This window comes from Empidonax traillii, unplaced genomic scaffold (assembly GCF_003031625.1).
Source record: "Empidonax traillii isolate 1590-97213 ecotype Southwest subspecies unplaced genomic scaffold, ASM303162v1 scaffold27:size3997909, whole genome shotgun sequence".
NCBI classification, from domain to species: Eukaryota; Metazoa; Chordata; class Aves; order Passeriformes; family Tyrannidae; genus Empidonax; species Empidonax traillii.
Genome location: NW_020955220.1, coordinates 1,928,053 through 1,950,081, shown reverse-complemented (window position 1 = coordinate 1,950,081; position 22,029 = coordinate 1,928,053). Strand labels below are relative to the sequence as shown.

Here is a 22,029-nt window from a genome sequence, read left to right as displayed (position 1 = left end):
TATATGTTCTGAAATAACAGGCATAGAAATTAAGGCCTCCACTGCAAGGGCCCTACTACAAGAGAGTTTTTCCTGGCTCTGAAGCTCTGAATATGCCACAGCATTTAATGGGTCATGTTTTAGAAAGAAGGCTTTCAAATGAACTTATAAACTTATAATTCTGACGCTAAATGATTAAAAATACTAATGAAAACTGTTAGTAAAGCTGAGAAGACTGGAAATTAAAATGAGAGAGATTTTGGTGTCATGGAATGTAGATTTATGATTAACATATTATTATTGCAAATCTATGCAAAAGCTCCCTTTAAAATATTCAGATATCATTTTGCTCAGTGCAGTTGCCCAATGGCCTGATTTGATGTGAAATCTTTCTACCCTATTCTGTAGGAGTGTTTTTCCCACCCCACCTGCAGCCTGATCAAAACTAATTTGCATTCTTTCCCTTTCAGAATATCCTTTATTTGAAATTAATTATATTTAATCTCTTATAATTCTCTTATTATTCATGTGTTAATTAGTATGTATCATTAGACCTCACAAAAGCCTCACAATTCTGTCTGTGCATGCCATATGTTTTAATATGTTTAAATTATTTCCAAAATGACACAGTTTTTTTCCTTTGCTTTGAACAGCCTCCCCTGCTCTAAGTCTCCTGTAGCTCCCAAAGACATTTTTCTTAGCTAAAGAATAGCAAGGCTTTAAGGGGATCCACACATATACTGGGTATGGCGAACCAAAAAGTAATTCCATAAAACTCAGAAGTGTTTGCAGCTTTGGGAAATGGATGCCATGTATGTGTAATAAAGAAAGCATCTTAATCATCCAACTCTTGGTTTGGTTTGGTTTGTTGGCTTCTCACCTATGCAAATTCTGGCTGGAACTGATGACTGGCTTATCCAAAACGATACCCAGGAGAGTACAACCAGTAGGATTGATGGTACATATGTCTCTAATATGAAATACAAGATGTTTCTCTTGAGTTCAAAGTGAAACACTAGTTTTGGGTAACGTCCTGTGGAAAAAGCAGAGGAAAATATTTTGAAGGTGTAATCTATAAAAAGTTCTTTGAAATAACAACCTGTATTATTTTGGTGCACTACAGCGCAGTAAAGGCTTAACGAACAAGCTAGAAAAAAATTAAACACAGTGCTGAAAAATTCAAAATGAAGACTCTAAACTGAACATTCAAAACATGAAACACCCAGTCACCGTGTTCAGAGTTTTATTAAAAGCCCCTTAAACTGGAAATTAAATTAATAATAGTGAAGGAAAAAATAAAACCATCAATGCATGGAAGGCATGTTTCATTATATAATACAAGAAAATTTTAAGTCACATATGTATTTAGCTGTTGCTATTCATAACAATAAATGAGCTAAGATATGAAGTAGCATAGTAACAATTGTAATTTACAAAGTTAGAATGCGTTCTTACCTTTACCTATCTCACATATCTCATCTATTTTGCTTTTCTGTTCACTTACTATTGTTCAAGATCTGGATTAAGGGTATCTGCTCTGATACTGCTTACCTGCCTCATATTCCACTTAAAAACAAGCAGTATCTTCATATCTTCACTGCCTATTTTTTCTTTAAATTAGTGCATGACAGTGTTTGTGTTACTCTGAGCAGTGTCACTATTGTGGAAAAAATGGTTTGCTTCTATGTGAGTAATTTTCAGAAGATGAACTTTTGGGATCACACAGTCAAATACAGAATTGGGCTTCATGAGAGGACAGCACACTCATAGGAAAAGCCCAAATTTTTTATCCAGCTCAGTAATCGAGCAAAATTTTGCCTATGTTGAAGCTCAGGATCTGAAATTGTTGCCAGTTCAGTGAATCTCAGGAAGGCAAAATCTTTCTTTTTACTAATTTAAAAGAGCACGAAGACTTCTAATTCTGAAGTTCCAAGTTCAAAATCGTTACCAAATTTTTACAACATTATTTTAACAGCAGAACATCAGAATATCAGTGAGAGTGTAATGCTCTGTAGTCAGATAGCTCTGGCTTCAGCTATTTTAATACAAAACATTACACTCTCAGGGACCTATGTTTGCTTCCAATGTTGTGTGCTGCAAGTCGGGACAGAAGTACAGAAGAGTGAATTCACTTTAGCAACAACAATATACGCACAGACAGGCTATTTTTGCATCCCTCAGGTGTGCTGTGAGACAGTCAAAGCTTGAAGTGCAAGTAATGGATGTCAAGGAACGTATTATTGCTCCCAGGCTAGAAAATGCATGGTTAAATTTTCAGTTTTGAAAGAATTCTATGTATTGCATCAAGAGAACAATAAGGGGTCACAGAATTCTTAAAACTAGAAAGAACTGCTAGATTATGTAGTCTGACCCTAATAAAAAGCCATTAAATTTCCCCAATTATACCCTGCTTTGAACTCAGTCATTTTGGTTACAATAGAGCTCACCTTTCACACAGACATGTAGACTTAGTTTAAGGATATCTAGACACACCATACCCACCATTTCTCTCAGCAAATAATTCTGTTAAAAATGAGTGCCTGATTTCTAATATTAATCTAATTTCAGTTTTCTGCCACACTGACTGCCTTTTCACTAGTGAACTAAAGAGTCTTCTGGTAGTCAGTTCTTTCTCCTTCCAAAGGTATAAAAACACTGTATTTAGGGTTCTTTTTGCTAAGTTCAGTATACTAAGATCCTCAAGTGTCTGACTGATAGAGGAAAGGATACAAAGATGAACATTAGACCTAATCTCCATGAGGCAGGAAATACAAAGGTGTTTTATACCATTATTATCATTTTTATGGGAAACAGGAAACATTAACCAGTGTACCTCTATCAAGACTGTGATTTTTACCACTGCAGTTGTTTCAATAAATACCATTTTGCTCACCAAAACTGATTTTAAGTGTAAGCAGACCAAAGTAAAGCACTCAAAAGTTAGGAAGTGAAAGACTTACAGTTGACTGTGCAACATTACTGCTTCTGTCTGCACTAAATCGAGCACTAGTGCTATGGAAAAACACTGAGTCTGTACAACAAAAGACTATATATAGCATGAAGCATATTTAGGGAAAGAGAACTGGATACTCCACAAAAGTCCTGTGCTTCTGTACTGGTCATAGAGAAGGATGTGTTGCCACATGCTCAGCAAAGGGGAGTGAAGAGACCGGACAGTACTTCCTGAAGAGTATCACAGGCACATGGGAGTTCCTGTGGTTCAGCCTTAGAAGAACTTGTCTGTAAGAAGGAAAACTCTGAAACAGCCAACGTAATCATACAACAATACCCTCTCCTTGTTAGTGCCCTACAACTGTTAAAAAACAAGTGTGTACATGGGAAGTTAGTTCAAAATACCAAATCTGAAAGTCACAGTTGGCCGCTTTGCTGCAATTTCCAAGTGTAGACAATCCTTTTGGATATTACAATGTTATTTTTCCTCCTGATGCCAAAAATTTCTGAAGTAATGTGAACAAAGAGGAATACAGATGTAACAGCTTATAGCTGAGTGTTTTTTCGGGGAACAAAGAAGAGGCATTCTAACCTTAAGGCTTTCTGCTTGCCAGAATCCAAAGATACATCATGGACATGATAATAATAGTGTCAGCATTTCTCTAAAGAGTTCAAAAGAGCTTTTATACTGGAAATTTTGAAGCAACCTATATATAGAATTCATCAGAGCTCCTCCTGTAATAAACTGAAGAAAGCAGTAGCTGAGAAAAAGTATTCAGTGCATACTTATCGTGCTAAAGAAATGAGCAATGGGATAAAAGGAAGATAGGGAAATATTACAGTCCTTTTTTCATCTACACCATACATGTACCAGAAGTTATCATCTATAAAAAGAACAGATTTGCTACTCCAGTTCTGTGAGCTGCATATGAGAGAGTAATGCTGTATCTCATTGCCTTTGACTTGCACATCTGAGACTATGGTGCCATCAGCCAAATCAAAATTGAAACAGGTTTATATAATCCTAGTCCTGGCTTTACTAGAGTTAACTCAAGAGTACAGTTCAAATTAACTCCTCAAAACTGCAAGTTTGCCCCTTGCTTGAGTCTTATTGACAATAAAATACTTGCAATAACAAGAAGTTTTGTTCATTCAAGTTTCTCACCCATTATGAGTGTCACATCAGCGTGAGACTGCTCTGATTTAGATGTGATAATGTGACGGAATTAATCCCTAAGCAGATAGCTAACTGCAGCAAAGGCATAGCATTAGCACTTACCAAAGTGTTGAATTACTGTGTTTAACACTTTCTCAGATGACTCTGAACTTAAATGACTTTAATATACATATGCTAAACACACCAGAAGGCGGGGTATTCTACTTAGGTCACCCCACAGCAAAAGAAGATTAAACTAAGTTTTTTGGGCTCTACAGAATTTAGTAGAGGGCAGAAGTAAAAAACTCTAGCTTCATCTAGAAGCCCTAGCTTGTAGATTAAGAACAAATCTACTCTCTTCTGCTAAGTACCCTAAAAAGTAGGAAAAGGTGACAGGGGACAAAAAAGGTGACAAAAAAAGTACACTTTGATCCAGCTGATCACTTTTGTTGCAGCATCATAAAAATTATACCAGAATAGCCTGTTTCTCAGTAGCTGAGCAGGTCTAGATCTAGGTCTAAGGCAGATTTTTATAAGGCAATAGAAACTAGTTTATTCTGTTTTATAATTTGCCTTTGAAGATTGGCTTTTGTCTTTTAAAATTATATTCTAATATACAGTGCTGATTGTCTAACATTTTGTATAGAATTTCCACTGATGATTCTATCAGCAATGACTATTGCTGCGCTGCTTGAAAAATATATATAAGCCTAAATAGGCTTCCTTATCATGCTAGGTCATTCATTTTCTGATAATCCCATTTTTCTTTGGTGTCTGTTCCCAGCTGATGGCAGAATGCTGCATCTCTGCTCTTTTCTGCAGCATCTCTTACCAGCAGGTTTCCCAACAGAGACACCTGAAGGAAGGACTGATCCTCTATAAATGCTGTCAGCAATTCCTAACTTCCACTCTAAGTGTTATGGGACAGGAGCATCTTCCCCACAGCTACTTCTGTGGACTTTTTGCTGAACTCTACTCCAGTAAGGGCTGCTCTGCATCATTCTTTATGTAAGAAGCACTTTGGTATCCTGCACAAGGGTGTGCAGTCAGGCACAAAGAGCATACTTTTCTCTATCATGAATTATTTATCCTAACCCCTTGGGTGTCTTCTAAAATGTGTGATGTACATCTTGCACAAGCACATCAGTAGAATTCTACCAATGCATCATTTTCTTTTCTTCTTACGTCTTTTAAGGGCACGCTACAGGAAAGCTTTAAATAGATTTTACTGCCTTAACTATACACTAAAAGTGTAGTTTTCAGTATATAATTTTTGTATTGCTTGCTTGCAACAAACATATGCATTAAGGAATTATTATGCCCCCATCTTTAAAAAAACAAATAATTTGTACAACTGAAATACAATTCTCTGACTGCGCAGGATGCTAAGGGTGTCAATACATAAGGTTAATATGCTATTACAGCTCCTTTGTCCCTCCTCCAGAAAAAAATCAGTCTTTTGTTCTTCGTAATTTAGATCTTACAAACTACCTCTTTTCTTACTTGCTTTTCAGATGTGAACTAGAGGAAATGAAAGCTCAGGCCAGGCTTCTCAACATGTGTTTCATGTTCATGAAAATGCTTTACAAAACTAAGTTTGAAATTCAAATTTCCTAAGAGTGAAACAAACCCTTTCAGGTAGTGTTTGTTGGCAGATATATTTACCCAGGTATCTTACCTGTAAAAAAACCAGAAAAACTAGGCCACAGGAAGTTTTCCAAGTGTCCACCTGTATGTATGTCTATACTATAAGGAACTTTGCAGAAGTTAACAACAAATGCCACCTAATATCCTTCTATTACATTCATTGCATTTCTATATGTTTTTATGTTACTGCAACTTTTTCAATGCATTCACCAAATTTCTTTTTCTAAATTGTTTCACATTGCAGAATTATCTCAAAAACAATTCATGATAGAAAATTGCAGATGGGCCTGTAGTGCTAAGCAAGGTAGTAACTGTTTAGAATGGAAGAAACTGTGACTGATGAATGTACACTCTGTGTAGAATCAGTTATATTTATACACTCTCATACAACTTTTGTAGTCTATATATAGTTTGTATCCCTTTTGATTTCAGATGACTGAGAACAACTCATTACTGGCTTAGTTGTGACACCACCCCCCCCCTCGCCCCGAGAAGCTGAAAATGTGTAGTGGCCAGGGGACCACAGAGCTTCAGCACTGCATAGCCAAATGCAAACTGATGGGCTTCTAGCCTGAGAAGGCCAAAGCAGGATTTGTGATAGACATCAAAACCCTGGCAGTGACTGTAGACAAGAACAGCAGCCAGCTTCCTTTGCAGCTCCCTTTTTAATAGAGCAAATATCTTCTCTATGTGCAGCAACAAGAGGAGGCTTACTTTATGCTTCTGTCTCTTCTTTCTCACTGTTCTGCCAAAATAATACCTTTTGAATATGCCAATTTGTGGACTTAACGTTTTTGAAGTGGGGAAGTGCAATGAGAGCCCTGACTGCCTGCCATGTCTCTCTCTGCCTTCCGGGCTGAAGACTTAGCTTTAGACCAGCCCTGAGCGAGCTGAGCCTCTTCATTCCTGCTGCTGCTGAGGAATTAGAGGGAGGGTTGCAGTAGTCAGAGTAAGACTGAAGGAAAGATGCTGGAAAAAAGCTATCAACAGCCAATTAGCCCGAAATTTTAAATTATATTTTTGATTCTTTCTCCAACTAAAAATGGTAATTGAGATTAATTAGCTTTCACTTGCTGTGAAAATAGAAGCATTTATCAGGTGGGAACACATGGGGTCTGTCCTGTGCCCAGAACTGCTCAGTACAAACAGGGCGCCATACCAAGTGTCTGTTAAGAGTGGAATGTTGTGTTAACACATTGGAGAACAGGATTACAGCTCAAAAACAGCTGAACTATCAAAACCCAAGTAAAAAAGATGCAATTCAACAAAATCAAGTACAAAGTCCTGCATTCAGATGGGCGTTACTTGCTCCCAGAGCTCAGGGAATATGTGGTCACGGGGCAATAAGGAAGACAGAGAAGTAGAAGGAATCACAAGGTCAAAAATACATGATAACTTTTTGCAAGAAAAATAAATACCAACCTAGAATGGATAAAGAGGAACAGAGTTCATGGAACACATTAAGTAAACCCTTCCATCCATCTGATGGGAACAGGATACCCAGTTTTGGGTGCTGCATATCAGCAAAGATATGAGAAATTTGATGGGAGAACAATAGTAAAAAGAGTATATCTAGAAAATTGGTTATATAAATTAAAAAGGAGGAGAGTTGTTGGTCTGAAAAAATATGTATCTGTGTTGCAACAGTGAAGGTGCTGCTGAAAAATAGCAAGACATTTGTCTTCAATATCCACATAATGGGTTTGAAATGCAGCAAGGGAGATCAAGATTAGACATGAGGAAAATATGCATGTAATAAACACCAGAAAAAAAAAAAGATCATCTCAGGAGGCTGTGAAGCAGACACTTTGGAGGTTTGTCTGACTTACTCCTAGAAACATCTGTCAGGAAGTAGGCTGTAGATACAGATGACCTTGCCTTGAAAAGTGAGAATAGATTCAATGAATTCTTAAAGGGTATTCCACCCTTATTTCTATGATTGTTTACCTAAAAAAAGCTAGGCTGTTAGAGTCCTTCATTGCTTTTATGTTTTTCCAGTAAGAAAAGCAAGCTTTTTATACCAGTATTTATTACTCTGAGAATGCAGGTGGTGTTGGCTGGACACCTAAAATAAAAACCCAGCTCCCACTGATGAAGACACATGGTCCAAAACTGTATCAGTGTATGCAGAATGAGGACTATAGTTAGATATGTAGAAAGTGTTTCTAACAATTAATTTACCCATGTCCAAAAGGAAATTGTTCTGTACCAAACCAAAATAAACACCAAACCCTAGCCAGCAATCTAGCTAATATTATTTAAAGTGACTTACTATTATTTCATTACAACAATGTGACTACTATTATGTGATACATGCTGTTCTGCAAACAAGATTAATTCACAGTGTCCTTTCCTTAAATTTACTGAAGTTACTTATGCAGGAATTTTGCTGACTGCATTTTAAATTTGGCTCTGTCAGTGGCTGTGTGTGAACTTGGGCTTTGCACTGTTCTACAATATTTCACTTGCACAGCAGCTGTACTGTCTGTTCAAGTTCACAGAGTATCAAATCCTGATTGCTTTTTTTGCTGTGTTAGGAAATGCTACACACAGCTATCCTCTCATAACTAGCTTAAGCCTTTTGCATTGTAGCAGTTATAAATAACCATTATTTATAAAGTAATTGTTATTTATAAAATACTCTCATCTATTAATGACATTAAGAAAATGCAATGCATCATTTTTCATTTCAAAATTGATTACATAGTTCCATAATTTGGTTACTTTTTTCTTTTAATATGGGCTACAGTAGGCAGTGCTTTCCAAAAAAATCTGTAGAAAACAGCACCTAATTCAGAATGACTCAATAGAAAATTAAGAGGATTAGGAGATTTAATTTTATGCAGTATGCAGTACTTAGCACTTGATAGCATAGCTTTCTTGAACAGGAGAACTGAAACAAGGAGGTGTGAGAAATTTAAATCAAAATTAATTGCATGTGTTAAAATGTATAATTAAAACAACAAGTGGCTTTTGACTTAATACATATTATTCCTGCCAACAGAAAGAGAGAAAGCCAGCATCATTTACTGGAAAAAGAGTACAGTTTGTCTGATCATGCCTGGTCAACTCTAATTGGAAACTGTCCATAATCTATTCAATTAAAAAAACCCAACAACAAACGAAAACAAAAAAACAACCAACCAAAAAAAAACCCAAATCAAACAAAAAAAATTTTTTTTTTTTAGAGTCCTGATTCTGTGATAGAAGGTGGTTGGAATTAAGGAGGTTTTCTCTTCCATTTTCCTGTATGGTGAACAGGTTCTAATACCCTTCTGGGCAGAACAGCAGTAAGGATTATTCTTCTTTGGCTGAACCTGATGCTGCTTTCCCCACAAGCTGTAAGGAGAAGGAAGGCAGGCAGATGTCACTTATGTAAGTATCAAGAAAATCTGTGATCCTAGAGTCTGCTAGTAGGTATTTCATTTCTACTTTTCTATCCACTTAGAGAACTTTGATTTTTAGCCTGAATTTAGATCACAAGTTTCTTCATGTTGTGTTATTAAAGCAGAAATATCCAATAACAGAATAGAGAAACTATATTTCTGTGACTTGGAATTAGTAACATATCCTCTGGTGAAACTGCAGTTTTGAAGGATGTGTGTGTCTTGATCTAAAGATCACCCTTTTGGTTTGTGTGCTGACTTGAGCAGTAGAGAAACCAAGCACACAGTGAAGAGCCACAATGAAGGACCTAAGAGTAACTCAAAGAGCATAAAGCAGGTTTAGCTGGTCTTCAACTCTACAAAAGCCCTTTCAAAATCTCTGGAAAATAAACAGGAACACACTTTTTCCTGAACTTAAGTCCTGCAGTTAGAGGAAACTTTCTAGCAGTTTCCTAAGATGGGCAGAGGAGCAGTTCTGTGGAAATGCCCTTCCCTGGGCAGAGGAACGTCAGGTTGAGCAATCTGCACTCTGCTGCCACCAGGCTGGGCAGAGGCTGTCACAGATAAAGAGCAACTCCTAAAAGCAGTAGACATGAAATTCAACTTCCTGCAGTTTTTAAAGCACCCAGCATATTCTTGGAACTTCCACAGATGAAGAGACTTTTGACTTGCCTGGAATGGCTGTTCTGATCTGTATATCCCAGGGTCCCTGGTCTGTCTCTAATTTAGATGTTCAATTTACAGACTCCTCTTCTTTCACACGAGTTCTCCCTGATATTACATGGAAGAAGTAGTAGACCACTTGTTTATAGTTCTTTATATAATGTGTAGCCTCCAAGAAAATGCTCAGAAACTCTCAGTCTTTACATTAGCTGGATCTCTGCTTGTAACATCTGGAAAAGTATGACTTCAAATTGAGAATGTGATTAGAATATGAAAACTGTCATCCTAACAGAAAGCAGTGTGCTCTGTTCCTTAATGCTGCTCTGTTTCCAAAGTGATATTACAAACTGTACCCAGGAAGTGTTATAAGGGTGTTTTTACCTGTCTCATATACAGCTTCAGACACGGAGGTAAAGTGGTCTTCTACTGTGTATTGTGCCAGCTGGAGTGTGTCCAAACCTCGAACTGAATCATTTCCTCTGGTCCAGTAAAATATGACATCATTGATGTTATAACCCCCTGTAGTGATACACAAGCCAACAAGAGTGTTTATTTTACGCAATAATTAATTTGTGTTGAGCACACTTATGGTTCAGCTGTTTCTTATTTGTCTGCCTGAAAGTACAGCTAGACATAAACAACGACAAGTTCTGGCAGAATGTAATGCCTGTTCACAACAAAACTCCCAATAACATGCAAAGTCTTATAAGCTAAAAGCTGACATTTTTGGAGGTGGTCTTTTTGTATCTTTTATTTCAGTACAGATGACAAACTAATAAAACAGATTAGTACCACATGGTATTCTGAAGGCAAAAGCTTTAACGAAATAGAGCTTTTATGAATTACAGCACTGCCAGCATTTGCACTACACATGAAGCGTGCCTTCTCTTGCATCCCAAAATGTTATTTTGTGGTGCAGTGCATTTGGTCCTCATTCCCATAGAAATTAAGGGGTGAGTAGAGCAGCAGAGCTGCTGATTGCTGGTGCTGTGCTCTGACCTGGGGTTGAATTGTCACTTGAGATGATGTTTTGGCTTAGGAGCTTGGATACTTCCCAAGGACACCAGCTTAGAAGCTGATGTTTCTGCAGGCTCAACAGCGTGGCATGCTACAGGGGCCCCGGGAGGTTTCCTCTTAACCTTCAAATAGTAATTAGGAGCTGGATGAATCATCTATCAGAAGGCAACTGTATTTTGCACACACTCGTCAATATGCAGCACAATCATAGCTAAAATACCTCTGTAGCTTTTCCCCATTATATTAAAGGCAGGCACTTTACAGACTAGTGTATATGATTAATTCAAGATTATGTTAATGTAATTTACATGTTAACAGGGAGCATTTGAACATCTTTTTCTTTAGCTTACTTAGATCAATCATTCTTGTATTTGACAGACTTATATTGTGCAAGTTAATAGCTAAGCTTAGGGAATAGAAACACGAGCAGATGATTATTTTTAGACCTCAGCCAACTGTAAGTAAATTACTTTGAGACAATAAGGCAATACATTACACAAGGGTATATGCTGCAAAAAGAACAAAGCTCTAGAATCACAGAAAAAATGATGTATTAAAATTTAAAAAAAAAAAAAGAGACCCTCCTAATATTTTTAAGTCATTGGCTTTTTTTCTTGCAATAACAAAACAAAACTGATTCCTTACAGCCCTTTCATGTAGGAAAAAATCGAGCACAGAAATTTCATTGTAAGGAAACAGTGGGTTGGTTACCAATTTAAATTACAATTTCACCTGAAAATTCTTTGTCCACTCCTTCTTCAAAAGTAAATTTTGTTTTTACTAACACTGGCACTTATATGAAAAGGGATCACGACCTGGAATCTCTGCTCACATTATCACATTTGTAGCAATTAAAGCCAAAATAGCATTGTGTCAAAAGACTAAGCCAAAAGCATGTGTATCCAAAGTAAGTTCTCAATTCCCTAAAACCACATGCTGGGAAAATTCCCAGATTTGGGAGATGTAAAATAAAAGTAACCTATAAACAAATACTTGCACTGTCCTTAGTCAAAACTAAGAGGTTCATAAAAGAAGTTTTATGCATGACTCCAGACATGGATTAATTTTACTTCCCTTCAGTATAAATGAACTGCAGACATTTAAACAGAGTCCAAAGAACTAGAGATAACCACAATAGATTCCTTTTTGTTTTTACGAGACATTCAGTGTTCCAAGTTGTGTGAGATGGGAGATGTTTTTGGTGACCACATGGATGATAACAAACATATCTCAAAATGGAGATTGTCTTGCTTTTGTTCCAAAATATTTTCATTAGCTGAACAATTAGTAGGTTTTGGTGATGCTTTCAATGAAAATTCTTTGAGAATAATAATTCCAAAATGCTTAAAAATAATTTTCATGGAGAGAGCCTTCACAATAGAAAGTAAAGTTAAATAGCACAATGCTGCCTCTGTGCAAAGTTGGTTTTTATTCAGTGGATTAATATTTTACTAATTATAAAATGTTTTAGAAGTTTATAGGGACAAAATTCTTAAGCCATATTACAAGTAATCTTTATTCTCTTTACATGACACTGAGTTTTCATTCTCACTAATTCCTCAAGCCCAAAATTCTCATTCCTGTACATTGTTGATACAGTATGAGCTGCTAATGTCAACAGGGTTAACTACAGGAATAGTAAATTTGGGATTAAACATTCATAATGCCTAATACAAATTAGTTTCTTTACCTTTCTGTTGCTAATTTTAATTTTCCCTGATTGTCAAGCACAAGTTAAGTGCCTTCACATGGCTCTTCACTAATAAATGGTAAAAGACAAGTTCAAAAGGGAAATAAAATTTCAGAGATGGGTCCAAGACATGAATATGTATTTGGACTGGAGGCCTTTGAGGTGGTGGAAAAGGGGGAAAAAAACCTTCAGCCCAGAAAGAATGAATGGTGGCTTTCTCTGCCACATGGCAGAGAGCATGAACCTCCCCGGCAGCACCAAGCAAGACAGGAGCCCACAGTTTCCCAAATGTCACAGCAGCCATATCAACAGAGACTCAGTGGCAATTTACTGTTTTCTAACATATACCAGTATTACCTTAAGTGTTGCAATAACATAAGAAAAAAATAATAGGCATTTTAGCCAAAACGTTTTTCGCTAAGTATTTAAAGTCAATTAAAGTTATTAACTACTAATAGCAGAATAGTATGTTGTAGAGGTCACTAGGGATGCTTTACTGTCTAAAGCCATTACTTCATAAAACCTCAATAATCACTTAATAAAGGGCCTAACACTTTGTTTCAGCTCAATTTTTTGCGATATATTTTACTTTTTTTTTTTGTTTTATTTATAAACATGAGTATCTGTGTGGATGTACATGTATGTTTGCACTCACAGTTCTTAAACTCAGATAATGGTCTTTACAAGCAGTGTTCTAGGATGGTGTTATTATTCATCTATAAATTAACATAGCTTATCTCATGAGGAAACAAACCCCATTTCCAGCCTACTCAAAAGAAAGGACTGTAGTGCACTGAAAAAAAAGGGCCACAGCCAAAGGCACACTCTTTCCTTTTTGTATTTATTGCTTCTAGCTGTTTTCCTCAAAACTAAACTCCACTGCCATGGGAGCATTTGGTAGGGCATGACTATGTTTTCCCTTTGGACAGGAGGCACTTGTGTGCTGCTGAAAAAGCAGATGGAATCAATCCGGAAAATGCTTGGTTTTAATTATAGGGGGAATTATCTTTTTTTTTTTTTTTTTTTAAATTCTGTCAAATAAATTGTAAATTCCTGTGGGACATGTATTTCATTATGGAACTAGAGAAAATACTAAATGACTCATTTGGCATTTCTGTTGATTTAAATCCATATACATTGATTTACCAATATGCTCTTCAAAGGAAAATAAATTAGAGATAAACCCCAATTCTAATTCGAATCATTATTTGTTAAACATATCTTATAAAACTGCTTATCGAGAGGGACTCCTGGGTGAAGAAGGTTTTTGGGTTCATTTCCCTTGTGTTTCTGTCTAAAATGAAACTTTACAGCAATCTTCTAATTGGTCATTACCAGTAAGAGATAAAGAACACACACACACACACTCCTGAAAAGACACAGAATAAAACTTGACAAGCACTAAAAAGCCTTCAAAAAGATTTTGAGTATGTACTGATACATATTTAAATATATGTTTCTCCATCTTACAGAATTGGTTACCATTTTATGTAATCCCATGCAAACATTATTTTATAGAGTCTTCTCATATGAATAATAGCAAACAGTTAACTAAAAAATGCAGTTTGGGTGTTTGCAAAGTAACCATGTCTACAAAGTATTGGACAGCATGTTGTAAAGGAAATATAAGGACAATGACTGATAAAATGAGAAAGTATATTTAGTCTTGGTCCATCAATTGACAGCATTTTCTCCCAGGGCACTGGTACAGCGGCAATTAAATAAGTAATAATAAAGCTGTTTCCATCAATCTCAAACTGTCCATTCAATTACATTTTTTCAGTATGAAAACAGTAAATTATTAAGATGAGCTATATGCCTTACAAATAAGCCTTATTCTAATTTATTTATTTCCTAAATGAATTGTATCTCAGGGGAAAAAATTATATACTCTCTGAATGGGGAAAAAAAAAAATTTCCTCGTCCATGATAGAAAATGCCTGCTCACAGAACTCCCTCTGAAGACCGACAGAGTAACTGCAGGATGCACTACAAAGCCAAGCCTGTGAGAACCTCCCGAGATTTTGCTTAATCATTAATGGCATTGCAGCATTTCAGTAGTGCCACGCTATTTTCAGTGATGTCTCGTGCAGATATCCTTGCACACAGATTCTATTGTAATTCAACAGGTACCGGTCATATTATATCCCTCTCCTCCTTTGAAAATTTCAGCCACTCTGATAATATCTAGCATTAAAAAATCACAGACATTTTTCTAGCTGCATAAAAATAACACGGATTAAGGGTCTTACAGCTTTCCAGTTGCAAAGTACATGTCTGTTTATCCATCGGATATTTAGTCAGATCCATGCTGCATGCAACAGTTGTGGTGATCCTTGAAAAAAACACAGTTTGCTAATTACTAACAGCATAAAATTGTTCATCATTAAAAACAAACAAAAAAAATGCTGTGCGTTCTCCTTGAAATAATATTTGCAGGCAAATATCTACTGTGAGGGAAAAGCCCCATTATTTACTGGTATCTAACGCGCAAGAGTAATAGCATCCCAAACAGGAAAACACTCCAGATTATCTGGGTTTAGGGGCAGTCTAAAAAGGCCACTTGTTGCTCCCTTCTCACTTGCAGTGGACATTTTCCTTTGTTACTTTGTAATATATTTTAAGATTTTTTTATATTTATCAAAAGCTATTATAAAGAATAATCCACAATAAATAATGCAAGTCAATCATCACAGCTTGCCTTCCTCTGTGACGGCTTCATTGCAAACCACTGGAATCGCAACATGCAATTCCTGTATTTGGCCTACATGAAAGCAAAGTGGTTATTATCAAATTAAATAATTTATTCATGTTGGCCAATAGTAGTACTATTCATAGAACTACAAGGCCATGCACATTCTACTTTTACAAATAGAACCATTTTCTTAAGCAAAAAATATGCTAACCTGTAAAGTTTAAAATGTAAGCAGATGCCAATTATAAAGGCTGATACATGGAATATACATACCGTATAGCATATAAGACTGTTCCATTAGGGTATATTCTTATAAGACGATTCTCAACAGTGACATCATGAAGAAAAGACTTTTTTGAATCCACTATGAATGTATCCGGTACCCAAAGCATTTCCACAAGCCGACCATCTAAGCTTAAACTCTTATTACCATCGAAACAAAGTCTCTCATCAGTCCATCGCTGCCTTAGAAATATGGTAGCTGTGTAGTCCTGAAAGAGAAAATCCTCAAAATTATCACATAAAGGAAGACTGTGTCGTATTCTGTTTTACAGAAGCATAAGGAAACAGCTGTTGGGCACAAATAGGCTGTGACTCTCCACGTCCAACAGCAGCTGCACTGACTCTCATACTGACAAATTTACTCGAACTTGATGTGAGGTGGTAGATTTTGTTCTTACAGTAAAAGCTGATGGCCTAAGTCTGGGGCTATAAATCAGCTGAAGTCATTGGATCTTTGTAAGCAGATAATCTGACTCTGTAAGTCTTTAAGGTTTTGAATTATTTATGCAAGAGATTCCAAACATCATTTTGTTCACATAAACTACTCAATAAATAGTGATTTTTTAAAAGAACACTTTGGAAAAAATTGAGTAAATTCAGATTGACAAAAAAGCTTAGTGAAACAGGAATTATCATCTTTTAGCACAATTTATCCTTTCCGCATCACAAAGGAAACAGTGGTACCAAATTTATCAAGACCTTGAATAACAGCCAATTCCCCTTCAATTTAGACATGCTTTGCAGTCCTATTTTCTACATTATTTTCTAACACATTTTAAATCAATTTTTGATTTTAAGGAGTGTTTTTATCAATATTATAAATTCATCTGAAGTTCTAACCTTACTTCCCCCTTCCTAAATAGTACCTAATAATTAGTAATACATTAATATTTAATAGCTGATTAATGTATTTTGGCTTTTATTTCTATGTACAAATGGAAGATCTTTAATTAGAAAATATATTCACTTCATAGTTTGTTCAAAAACAAATGATACAAATTTCATGAAACACAGCTGGAATAAATTAATGTGTGACAGTAAAAATAGAAGAGAAAAACAGTCTAAGTTCAGCTGTGTCTAATCATAAGGAAAGACAGTGACTTCAAAGGCTCGTGAATACATCTTCATTTCTCTGAAACGCATAAAGACTTAGGCATTTAATCTGGAAAATAAATACTGATCCCCATGCCTTTAATTAAGATTAATACTCAGTAGCAAAGTTCTGTTTTTATCTATGAGAGGTGTGATTTGCAGCTGCATTTCTATATTTATTATAGTGCTATAAACTATACCTGGAGTAAAAAATAAAATTCCACCTCCTAACCCACTTTGACTTCATATGGAGACAAGCCCAAAGTCACATTGCCAGCAGCTGTAAGCACAAGACATTAGCTTATCAAGCAGAACAAAAAAAGGACTGCAAAAGCTAAAATACCATATTTATTTCTGATATTGTATCAATGCTTGCGATATCCATACTCATTCCAACTGACACAGGACCATCTGCAAAAAAAAAAAAAAGAGGAAGTCAGAATGTAGTTCATAGTTCTTTCATACTCAGTTTTCAGGAGAACTGGCTATAAAATCTTCCAAATTTTTTTTCTAAATATTTAGAAGCTTTCTTAAAGAAAGGAAATATTTCTCAAACTTAAACTACACATGAATTCTGATATTTGTAACCAAAATGTAAAACTTTTAGGCTAACAGTGTCATAATTTTAATAAAACAGCTTTATTTCTTGAATACTTCCTGGTTTATATGATTTTTTTCCCCAGAAAAAATGTGCTTAGGAAAGTGTTACACAATAAGGTGTGGAAGGCAAAATCCCCATGATACATCACACTCTTCTACTCTTGAGGTGCAGAGCAGTGGAAAGAATTCTTCCAGCTGCAACATCTGGTCCATCAGATGTTAGCAGATTAAGAAGTTTCACCTGGACATGTCACATGGTTAATATCCAGATGGCATAGCTGAGTTACTTTATTAACTGCCCATTTAAGAAATTATTGTATATATTGTGTCATTGCATTTTACCATCTTGTTTTCAACCACTAGCAGTAAACGTGGGATTTAAATATTTGCATTTCTAAAGGAAAACTAGTAATTTTATTTTCCTTTTAATATTAATATGAACTGAAGGCTTATTCAGTGTGATTAACACCTTACCTAAGTAGCTGTTATTGTAATGTTAGTATGCTCAGATTCTCGTTTCCTTGTGAATGTGCATTTCGCAGTATTGGAAGGAAGATCACCAGCTGTGCATTTTAAAACGCAGGATTTGTGCAGAGCTTTCACGGAAACATTATTCCTGGTTGCGTATGTGCAGAATAACTAACAGAGTACTTGTACAAGGAAATAATATTAAATAAGTGCATATTTCCAAGCAATTGAGAAGCAGAGGATGCAGTATTGAGAAAAGCAGAAATATTTTAGGTAAGGTCTACATAACTGGTATTGCCCATATATCACAGGCACACTGCTGAAAGCCCCTCCTGGCTCTTTGCAATGCATTATGTACAAAGCTCCTATATGGCTCCAAACGGCACCCAGAGGAAGCTGGAGTTGAACTCTACTTGCCCTGAGTAACACTAAGGAAAAAATGTATCATTCTAAGTTGCAGAAGTGTACTGGTATTTTTATTTTTTCCAAAATACTTTCTCTTTGTAATGCATGTGTTTAAATCATTAAACACCTGTCATTCCTGAAAAAATCTAGAAATCATTTGTTTTGGACTCAGCTGAAAGTTTCAGTGTAAAGCTCCAGCTTAAAGCAGGATTGCAGCATCCTCAGATGGTAACCTGTGTGTTTATTATATACTATTAAATTTTATTTATATATTTATATACTATTAAATTTTACACAGGATTTAGAAGAAATTGTTTATCTATTAGAAGATGACTTCAGAGGTCAACTTTGGAAAAAAAGTGACTGAAAAGCCCTCAGATCACTGACAGTTTGTTCTTCTGTTTCTTTCCATTCTTTTCAGGTTTTGATACTCCAATAATATATTTATGCTCTCTCCCTCCAGGGTTAAAAGCCTCCAGGAAACTCAGTCCAACTTCCTGGGGTGTAACAGCAATTAAGACAATTAATACTTATGCTTACAGTTGTACTATATCACTATTATAGGTACAATGTTGCCAGCCTCAGAAGATATGTCAGACCCTCAAAATTCATTAAAGTAATCCATTTTCTGAGGTTTTTTTCAAGTCTTCCTACAGATTCTGATCTATGACTGTAGCAGAGCATCGTGTTGCCAACTGTCTCACAGTAATTTGGGGGGAACCTCGTCCTGCAAGACGTATGCTTAATGATGGACCATCCTAACGAGGAAAATGCACTGTTCAGATGGTTATGTGGTAATCATGGCTGGGAATAATCAGACTCTTTTTATTATATCATATTTTATTAGCAGGAACAACACTTAATCCTTGCCTAGTAAGGTGATGCAGATATGGGAAATGCTCACTAACAGCATTTCAGCATCATCAGTGCTGTTGTTACACATACGAGCAGAAAAGCTGATTTTCCAGGAAGATTAATGACATGAAGTAGGGTTTAATTTTTAGACCTCTTCTTTCTTTCCTGTTGAAGTATTTCTCAAAATAATCCTGAGTAACACAACAGTACTGTAGTGTTAGAGAATCACAGAATCAGCTAGGTTAGAAAAGACCTCTGAGATCACGGAGTCCAACCTATGACCTAATAACACCTTGTCAACCACACCATGGCACTAAGAGCCATATCCAGTCTTTTCTTAAACACCTCCAGGGATGGTGACTCCACTACCTCCCTGAGCAGCTCATTCCAGCTCATTCCTTTTTCACTCTTTCTGTGAAGAACTTCTTCCTAATGTCCAACCTAAACTTCCTCTGGTGCAGCTTAAGACTGTATCCTCGTCCTACTGCTTGTTGCCTGGGAGAAGAGGCCAATATCCACCTGGCTACAACCTCCTTTCAGGCAGTTTTAGAGTGCTGGGTGAATCCCAAACACCACAAGACCTCTATCTCAGGTTAAGAGGTACTTCAAGCTCAAACTAATTGTGCTGGCACAGACTTGCCTTGAGGTTCAAGTGCTAAGGAGTGGCAGTGCAGCCAGGGCAAAATCATCCTGTTCCACTAGCCCCAGCTGGCAGCTGCCACAGCCCAAGTGCTCCAGCCTGTTGAGCACAGCACTCCTGAAAACTCAGCAGCAAATTGTATCACCTAAGGTACAGCTGCATGCTGTATGGGAGGAGTTGTGCAGGAAAGCAATTATGAAAAAGATCTTTATTAACATCATACAAGCTGCTGAGAACTGATTTGCTACAAGTTAGTCAAATCAGAACAATAGTAATAGTAAAATGCTGATTTCTTTTTATGTTTGCGAGGCTAAATGCTTTTCTAGGAAGGCACTATAAATTGTAAAGTATTAATAACAGAATGAGCCTGACCATAATTATTCACCAGGGTTTTCCCTGAACTTCCTCTGAATGGTCTCCTGTTGACAGTGTCAAAAACTGGGCAGCAGACCAGATGAGGCAGCCACTTCCTACATTTCCATATGTTTGGCAGAAGTTGTATGTACAATGACAACTTCAGAAGAAATCTACTGACCTTCAAAAGAAAACTAAAGTCAGTCTGTCCTGCATTAGTGAAGGAAATCTTCAAAGCATGGCAAAAGACTGCCAAAGGGAGTGCCTCGTTACAGCGATGGCTGTGCACTCTAAGCAACATACGCTTTAACTTTCACTGAAATTTATGTACAGAGACTGTTCCTTTATGCACTTTATAGATATTCTTAGTGATCCCATGTGGGAAAGAAGCCAGAAGAGTGGCAGACAGCATGCCTAAAAATTAAGTTTGGAACACTGTAGTAACAAAGTAAACCATCACTGTGTCCACGTGTGTACCTACTACTGAAATCGATCGGCACTATCAATAACTTGCAGTGCTGAGCTGTTCAAATGAGCTCTTTTTCATTTAGTTTAAGAAAACATAAAACAATTCTGACATTCAGAAATACCCCAAGAGGGATGGCTTTTTTGTAAGAACATCTCGTCTTTTCAGCAATACTGGATAAAATGCTGCAACGCTAACAGAGAATTAGAAGGAAAATTATCACTAGAATAATTTCTTATAGTTTCTAAAAAAACTGATTTTGTCTCTCCAATAGCCAGCTTTGCTTTGGTTTAGAGTATTATGGAACTCTTACATAAAGAGAAACATTATGCTTAGATTTTTTTTGTGCATTTAACTTCCCACCACAAGATATTTTTTCTTGACAAATATTTACATTAAGAAACCGGACAGATTAAGAGAGGCTTTCTGACAGATCTCAACCGTAATTCTTGATATAAAGGCATCAAAAGACAGACCCATTTCTAGCAGGAATCAGCTTCAATCCTATTTGTTCACATCAATAATCTTTAGACATTGATGTTGCTTCACTGGTACGGTTTGTGGACAAGACAGAAATTGGTGGAGACTTGTTAAATCACTTGTCAAAAAACATATTTCAATACAGCCAAATGCAAGCAATTAATGTGGAGACAAATAATGCAGGCAGTACATACTGGATAGGAAACTATCTTGGCAAGCAGTGCCTTTGAAAAGGATTTAGAGGTTGTCACAGCTAATCATTTCAACGTGCTCTTTCCATCTTATGCTTTGGCAATGGGGAGTAATGCACAGAATTAAGCTATCTTGCAATCTATTCTGTATTGGCAAGACTGTTATGGGATGACAGTGACAAAATTTGTTTTCCACATTTGAAAAAAAAAAAAAAATGCAAACAGCAGATAGAGTTCACGTGATAGAGAGAAATATTCCAGAAGACAAGAAATTTGGAAAGTTAATATCAGAGCTTGGAACATAAAAATCAAGGAACATCATTTACTCAGCTCCTCAAAGAGAAGTCAGAGTTACTTCTCTGACTTGTCCATTGACTTGTCCAATGTCAGAAAATGGATCTAGTGGTCAGTTGTCCACATTCTTTGGCAAATCAAAGCAAGATGATAGTTTATGGAAGATAGAGACAACATGAAACTTCAAATAAATTGATTCTTTTTCTAACTGAACTTAATCCCTGTTGGAGCCTCCAGAACTGGGGGGGGCAGAGAAACTCTAAACCAAAATTCAAACTGTCCTGTACGCAGGAAGCTGGGTTAGGTGGCAGTGCGTCTCATAGTGTCTCTTAGTTCCACGGAAAAGGAAGGAAAATCTACATTATCATCTGCATGCTGAAGTTTACATATTCTGGGCTTTTTGCCTTTCTCTGAAGGATTGGACATTGGCTAAGTGGGACATAAAATACTCTTTACATAATTTAAATCCTCTTTAAATGATGATTTTTGGTATTTCTTTCTCACGTACTCTGTCAGCTTGCCTGAATAAATGAAGGGGTGTTAGACACAGCTAACATTGTGATATCTCTGGGTCTCTCTGGGGGTAAATTGTACACTTCTGAAGACTAAAAAGCCTTCATGTAAATTAATTCATAGAACTTAATATAAACAGCATTTGAGGAAAAAAAAAAACATGACCCCTGGTCTTACACACAAGGTTGGACTCATAGATGTAAT

At 36.4% G+C, this 22,029-nt stretch overlaps 1 protein-coding gene across 2 annotated transcripts in view; it reads right to left on the bottom strand.

The window, feature by feature from the left end:
* Positions 1-22,029, bottom strand: part of LOC114071844 (gamma-aminobutyric acid receptor subunit pi-like) — a 47,707-nt gene that overhangs the window by 6,503 nt on the left and 19,175 nt on the right. For both annotated transcript variants that reach the window (XM_027909730.1, XM_027909740.1), the window contains 5 exons: positions 16,903-16,970; positions 15,459-15,676; positions 14,743-14,825; positions 10,165-10,302; positions 860-1,012 (listed from right to left, as the gene is read on the bottom strand). In XM_027909730.1, coding sequence (XP_027765531.1) covers positions 860-1,012; positions 10,165-10,302; positions 14,743-14,825; positions 15,459-15,676; positions 16,903-16,970 — 660 coding nt within the window. The remainder of the gene's footprint in view (positions 1-859; positions 1,013-10,164; positions 10,303-14,742; positions 14,826-15,458; positions 15,677-16,902; positions 16,971-22,029) is intronic.